We start from the raw sequence: 7,279 nt of genomic DNA on the forward strand, positions 1-7,279 counted from the left end.
TGAAAGCATGCATGTGTTCGTGTGTGTGTGTGCATGTGCATGTGTGTATATGTGCCTGTGTCTGCATGCATATGTGTATGAGTACATGTGCATGTGTCTGTGTGTACAAGTGTGTGTGCATGTGGGGGAGTATACTTGTATATGTGTCTATGCATGCTTGCATATGTGTGACTTGAGAGTTCCTGTCTGTAGGTCTCCTTGTGCCTTGTGGGTGGCTTGTGGAGGAGAGGCAAAGAGCAGCTCAGACCCCACATAGGGTCCTGCCATGACCTGTATCCTCATCTGTGGTTCTCGGCTTCAGGAGCTGTACTGCAGCACCATGGACACTTTCCAGAAGTTCGTGGACGCCCTGTTCCTTCAGACGCTCCCTGGCATGACTGGCCTCCCCCCAGAAGAATGTGACTACTTGAGGCAGGAAGTCCAGGAGAATGCTGCCTGGCAGCTGGGGAAGTCAGATCGCTTCCGGAGGCAGCAGTGGAAACTCTTCCAGGAGCTCCAAGAGCAAGACCAGCAGGTGCAGGCATTTGGGACCCCAGGGGCTGGGGTCTGCGTTTTAGAAACACGTGAAGAGGCCGGGCGTGGTGGCTCAAGCCTGTAATCCCAGCACTTTGGGAGGCCGAGACGGGTGGATCACAAGGTCAGGAGATCGAGACCATCCTGGCTAATACGGTGAAACCCCGTCTCTACTAAAAAATACAAAAAACTAGCCGGGTGAGGTGGCGGGCGCCTGTAGTCCCAGCTACTTGGGAGGCTGAGGCAGGAGAATGGTGTAAACCCGGGGGGCGGAGCTTGCAGTGAGCTGAGATCTGGCCACTGCACTCCAGCCTGGGCAACAGAGCGAGACTCTGTCTCAAAAAAAAAAAAGAAACACGTGAAGAAGCGTGAGAGATCTCACATCCTGAACACCCACTAGTGCCTATTGTAGGTGCTCTACGGAGATGACTCTTGCCTCCCTTTCACAATGGCCCACCACGGGGGCGGGATGAGAGAGCAGAGCCATCATCTCCCTCAGCAGGAAGTCGGAGATCATACCTTAAGTTAATCGATCAAGAAGAGCAGCAAAGCTTGTTCTTTAGAACGAGAGAAATAAATAACCAAATGGCAGGAAGGAAAGCGGTTCACAGGGAGTGGGCTCGGTGGCGGTGGGGCAGTGGCACACACGGGACTCCTGTTTTTCAGTGAGAGTCTGATTATGAAGATCATGGATTGCTGAGACAGAATCGTTACTCCCAAAGATATCTACGCTGTGTTCCCTTACATGGCAAAAAGCAGGTGCGGTTGAGTGAAGGATTTTGAGGTAGGGGTGCTGGTAAGCCCAGCATAATTGCAAGGGTTCTTACAGGAGACAGGCAGAAGGGTGGGAGTCAGAGAAGGAGGGTTGATGTCCTAAGAGGTCAGAATGTTGTGACTGTAAGCCTAGGAACTCTGGCTGTTTCTAGAAGCTGGAAAGGTCAAGGAGCACATTCTCCCCTACAGCCTCCAAAAAAGAGCGTAGCCCTGCTGACACCTTGATTTTAACCCATTAAGACCCATTTCAGCCTCCTAGGCTCAAAACTGTAAGGTAATAGATTTGTGTTGTTTTCAGCCACAGCTTGTAGCAATGTGGGACAGCAGCAATGGGAAACTAATAATACAGATTGATTTTTTTTTTTTTTGGAGATGGAGTCTTGCTCTGTCACCCAGACTGGAGTGCAATGGTGCGATCTCAGCTCACTGCAACCTCCGCCTCCCAGATTCAAGCAATTCTCCTGCCTCAGCCTCCCGAGTAGCTAGGATAACAGGCATGTGCCACCACACCTGGCTCATTTTTGTATTTTCAGTAAGATGGGGTTTCACCATGGTGGCCGGGGTGGTCCCAAACTCCTGAACTCAAGTGATCTGCCTGCTTCGGTCTCCAAAAGTGCTGGGATTACAGGCGTGAGCCACTGCGCCCGGCCTGCACTGATTTTATCTTTAAAAAATTAAAAACTGTTAAATGAAAGAAGGCATTTCCAAATTCAGCATCCACCAAGACCGCCCACAAGTCCTTTCTCCCTTGCCTTCGGCCCCATAGAGACTGTGAAACTAACATCCTCTATATTCATATCCCTCGCAACTAGCCATGGCTGAGTGACACTGCTCTGGCCTTTGAAACAAGGCAAAGGGCTTCTGTTTCCTGATACCAAAGCTGGTTTTGCTTGGAGCAGCCCCCTTCTTCAGTGTCCCATTCTTCCTTCCTAGAACGCACGGGAGGCCTGGAGGTATATCAGCCTTTCTCTGCCCTCAGCCTATGTGAGCCTGGTGGGCTCCAGTGGTTGGAACAGTCTCAGACAGCCCCAAGCCCCTGGCGGTGCTGTTAAGCCACTGCTGTAGACCTGAACCGCCAGCCCCTACATGCTTATTGTCAGAAACAAGCCCTGTTTCTTTAAGTTGGGTTTGCAATTAGTTACAAAAGATCAGTTTGACTGACGCATCCATCTAAAAGACGTTTCCTAAAACAATTCCTTGGGGCAATAGAAAGTACAAAGTAGATAGAGGAAAGCATTGTGCAAACGCATGACCAGTCACAGCTGTGGGGACAGGCACAGGGCCTAGTTGCCTGCCAGAATGAATTCTTAGACCTCCTTCTAGTTCATTCAGTCCTCTGTCAGTAGCATCTGGTTGCCCTGTCATAGGTGACTTGTCTGTCTCCTGCATTTGGCTGAGTTCCTTGAGGATGGCAACCCTGATTTTCATCTTTACACTGCCTATTCAAAGCCCAGTGGCTGCAATATGGCAAATGTTCAGGAAAACTTGTTGCATTTCCAGCAACAATAATGCAGCTTTGGAAATGATGACAGTGTCGCCTTTGCCCTGTATTCTTCTAAGGGATCTAAATGAAGCTGAATTCATCCAATTCATTCCAAATCCTGGGCTGCAGACCAATTCATTTACAGTCTCTGGGGAGGGAGCAGGACCTGAGCCTCGGTGTCTTAGAAACCAAGTAAGCCTAATGGGCCTCTGAAGTGGACCCACTAAATGAGTGTAAGGACCTTTTAGAGACCATTGTGGTTTTGCAGCCAGACCTGTAACCTCAGAAGCCTAAGACATGGGTTTGAGCCAGAGCAGGCACGTTAACGGGCTATGTGACTTTAGCCAGTGAGCTGACCTCTTGCAACTCTGTGATTTTACACAGCTTGCTAAAAATACCTCAGAACTCCAGCTTCTGTGTGAAAACTAAGGGTCACAATATCCAAATGATTGCATGGAGATAATGCAAGTTAAGACCTTTTGTACAGTATTTATTGACTCATTTAAAAGACTTTTTGCACAGTATCTATTGACTCGTTTAATGGCATTGACAGTGAAGGAATCCAGAATTTCATTTCTGACAAAACACCTATGATTCATCTAAAACTCTCTGGTTATGAGTCTTAAGTTATTTTAGGCAAATAGTAGGCACAGCTCTGTTTGTAATGTTTTATTTGTTTACTTTGTGAGCATATGATTGTGAATTTTTCTTGGCATGTGGGGAAGGTTTCTGGCTGAGTTTTGCATGCAGGAAGCAAGCAGGAGAGTTAATTACCTCATCAACTGATTACATAAGTATGACCCAAGACTGTTTTCTCAAGGTCTCTATGTCATAGTTAACTTACTGATTACTTAATTGCCTTAAATTAACACATGATAGCTGGGCATGGTGGCTCACGCCTGTAATCCCAGCACTTTGGGAGGCCGAGGCGGGCGGATCACGAGGTCAGGAGATCGAGACCATCCTGGCTAACACGGTGAAACCCCGTCTCTACTAAAAATACAAAAATTAACCAAGCGTGGTGGCTGTAGTCCCAGCTACTTGGGAGGCTGAGGCAGGAGAATGGTATAAACCCAGGAGGCGGAGCTTGCAGTGAGCCGAGATGGCGCCACTGCACTCCAGCCTGGGCGACAGAGTGGGACTCCGTCTCAAAATAAATAAAATAAAATAAAATAAAATAATTAATTAATTAACACATGATAATTAGAGATCTACCTGCCATATTTCCTCATTGATGAAAAAAAGGAGAAATGAGCTCTCTGTGGTTCAGATGAATATTAGTCATGAGAAGAACAGCACCAATGAAGCTATTCATGGAAAATCAAAAACATCAACTGCAAATTGCCTTTCCCACATTGTTTTCTATCCAAAAAGACAGTTGATTGTTTCATATCCCATTGCTCAGGGAAGTAGTTAAAAATTATGGAATTTGTGAATTACACTGTTGGAACAGGTTGTAGAACGGTGTTTCTCAATATTTAATCTTCTCTAATGCAGATGTCTGGGCTTCTCCCAGTCCCCTTGCGGTAGGCGGCTATAATGGCCCCCCAAGGAGACCCACATCCTAATCCCTAAAACCCGTGAATATGTCTGGTTACAAGGCAAAAAGGACTTTGCAAATGTGATTAAGCAAAGGATCGTGAGATGGGGATATTCTCCCTATGATCTGGCTGGGCCCCATGTCATCACAAGGGTCCTTATAAGTGAAAAAGGAGCATCAGTGCCAGTGTGAGGCAGTGAGGAAGACTGCAGCTGTTGCTGGACTTGAAGATGGAGGAAGGGGCTGTGAGCCTGGGAATGCAGATGCCCTCTAGGAACTGGAAAAGGCAAGAAAATGGATTCTGCCCCAGACCCCTGGGGAGGAGTACAGACCTGCTGACCCTCATTTCAGGCTTCTGATCTCCAGAAGTGTAAGGTAATAAGTACTGTTTTAAGCCACCAAATTTGTAATAATTTGTCATAGCAGCCACAGGAAACTAACACACCAGTGGATAGGAGTGGGGCAGGGAATGTGGCAGTTGGTACACTCCTTAGCATAAACAGTAAAGAACACCAGTGCTAGAGGCAGTCTGTCTGAGTTTGAATCCTGGCTCCCCACCTCACTCTCCTCTCCCTCTCTCGCCGCACCCCACTCCAGGTGGTTTTCATCATTTCATCACCAAGTCTGCTCTCCTCTGTGCGGAGCTTTCAGGCCTCCTCTTACTGGACTCAGTGGTGCTGTTTGGCCAAGTTGGTATCTTCCCTCCTCCTTGAAACACCCATATGACTCTCTTGCTTCTCCTCCCAGCTCACTTCTTTCTCTTTGTTAGTCTCCTTTGCTGGTCCCTTCCCAGCTCCTAATTTCTGAACACTGGAGAGCCCTGGGGTGCAGTATCCAATCCTCTTCTTTATCTACATGCACTGTCTCAGTGATCCCATCCAGTCACACACCATCTGTATTAGTTTTCTAATGCTGTGTAACAAGTAACCCCCAAACTAGAAGCTTAAAACAACTTGCACTTACTGTCTCACAATTTCTGTGGGTCAGGGGTCCAGGCACAATTTAACTGGGTCCTTTGTTCAGGGCCTCTCACAAGGCAACATCCAATCCCTGGGCTGGGGCTGGAGTCTCATCTGAAGGCTTGACTGGAGAAGAGTCACTTCCGTGCTCACTCACATGGCTCTTGTCAGGTTTCAGTTCCTCAGGGGTCATTGGACTGAGAGCCAACAGCTTCCAAATTTATACCCTCAGCTCAGGATTGTTCCTGAACTCAGATCTACATGAAGTCTCCATTTAGATGATTGATAGATCTGAGAAATTCGTGTGTCAAAAAGAGCTGTTGCTCTTCCTGCCAACCTGCCTTACCCAAAGCCTTCCTCCATTTTTCTACTAAATTGGAGCAAAACCTTGGGGTCATCCTTGACTCCTCTTTCTTTCACACCCTACATTGGTTAACAAGAAATCCCATTGGTTTTGCCTGCAGTCTAATCCTGAATGTGACCACTATTCAGCACGTCCCCTCTTAGCACCCTAGTCAAAACCACTCTGGTCTGGGTTACTGCAATAGCTGACCAACTGCTCTACCTCCATTCTCAACCCCCAGTCAAAGTGATACTTTTATCACAAGCTTGTCCAACCCACAGGCTGCATGCATCCCAGGATGGCTTTGAATGCGCCCAACAGAAATTCGTAAACTTTCTTAAAACATCATGAGATTTTTTTGCATTTGTTTTAGCTCATGAGCTTTCATTCATGTTAGTGCATTCTATGTGTGGCCCAAGTCAGTACTTCTTCCAATGTGGCCCAGGGAAGTCAAAAGATTGGACACACCTGTTTTAAGACATCCTATATGCCACTAATTTTTAGGATACACATTTAAAAATATTTTAACACCCCTGAAGTCAAGATACATTTTAATTTAATTGGCAGTGACTTTTCTCTGTTAGTGATACCGGAAATAATTGGGCATCTTACAGTCGTCAGCACAATAGATTTGATAGGGAACAGTAAGTCACATCATGTTGCTTCTCTGCAGAACCCCCACAGCATAAAAACCACAGACCTCACCACACTCCGCAAAGCCCACCATGTCAGGCCCTGGCTGCCCTCTGACTGCACCGGCATGCTCCCCGCAGCCCCACTGGTTCCTTGCACTCCTCTGGCTCCTGCTGGAGCCAAACTCCTGCCTCACCCCACCCTGCTACGGGTCTTTGCTCCATGTCACCTTCACAGCGAGGCCTACCCTGACCATGCTGTTTAAAACTGCAATGCCCCCCTCACCCCCAGCACTCCAGTATTACCCTCAGGAGTTGATTTTAGAGCCCACCCCACCTAAAAACCCTCCCTGTTTCCAGGAGGACACTACCAAATTTTCAGCACATACTAGGCATCAATCAATAGCTCTTTCCCTTTCTCCCCATAATACATGAGAGTTTGAAAAAAAGAGTAAAACTTACCCGAGGCCACAAAATGACCTGGTAGCAATGACCAGCACTCTAGCCCGAGGAAGCACCTCTTCTGAATGTCCGCATTTACAAACCTGCATTTGATAATGCTGAAGAGGTTTGTGTGACAACTGCAGGCACCATCTGGTCCAGAGATCTTGACCTTATCGATCATCGTCAAATCCTGTTGCTAGTTTTAGTTACATTCTCAAAACACACAGCAAAGACCCGTATCTACTTTAGTGGCAATGCAAACTCACCTTTCAAAGAGTCAAGACTGGTCAGGCGTGGTGGCTCACATCTGTAATCCCAGCACTTTGCGAGGCCAAGGCGGGTAGATTGCCTGAGGTTGAGAGTTCAAGACCAGCCTGGCCAACACAACGAAACCCCATCTCTACTAAAAATACAAAAATTAGCCAGGTGTGGTGGTGCATGCCTGTAATCCCAGCTACTCTGGAGGCTGAGGCAGGAGAGTCTCTTGAACTCGGGAAGCGGAGGTTGCAGTAAGCTGAAATTGCGCCATCTCACTCCAGCCTGGGCGACAGAGTGAGACTCCATCTCAAAAAAAAAAAAAAAAAAAAAAAA

At 47.3% G+C, this 7,279-nt stretch overlaps 1 protein-coding gene across 4 annotated transcripts in view; it reads left to right on the forward strand.

Annotated features, from left to right (window-relative positions):
- EVC (EvC ciliary complex subunit 1) overlaps positions 1 to 7,279 on the forward strand; it is a 92,078-nt gene that overhangs the window by 59,805 nt on the left and 24,994 nt on the right. For 3 of the 4 annotated variants that reach the window (XM_017887089.1, XM_017887090.1, XM_017887092.1), the window contains exon 12: positions 302 to 514. The exons of the other annotated variant lie outside the window; for it this stretch is intronic. In XM_017887089.1, coding sequence (XP_017742578.1) covers positions 302 to 514 — 213 coding nt within the window. The remainder of the gene's footprint in view (positions 1 to 301; positions 515 to 7,279) is intronic. 4 annotated transcript variants of the gene reach the window in all.

Source organism: Rhinopithecus bieti, unplaced genomic scaffold, assembly GCF_001698545.2.
Source record: "Rhinopithecus bieti isolate Rb0 unplaced genomic scaffold, ASM169854v2 scaffold_16601, whole genome shotgun sequence".
Taxonomy (NCBI): Eukaryota; Metazoa; Chordata; class Mammalia; order Primates; family Cercopithecidae; genus Rhinopithecus; species Rhinopithecus bieti.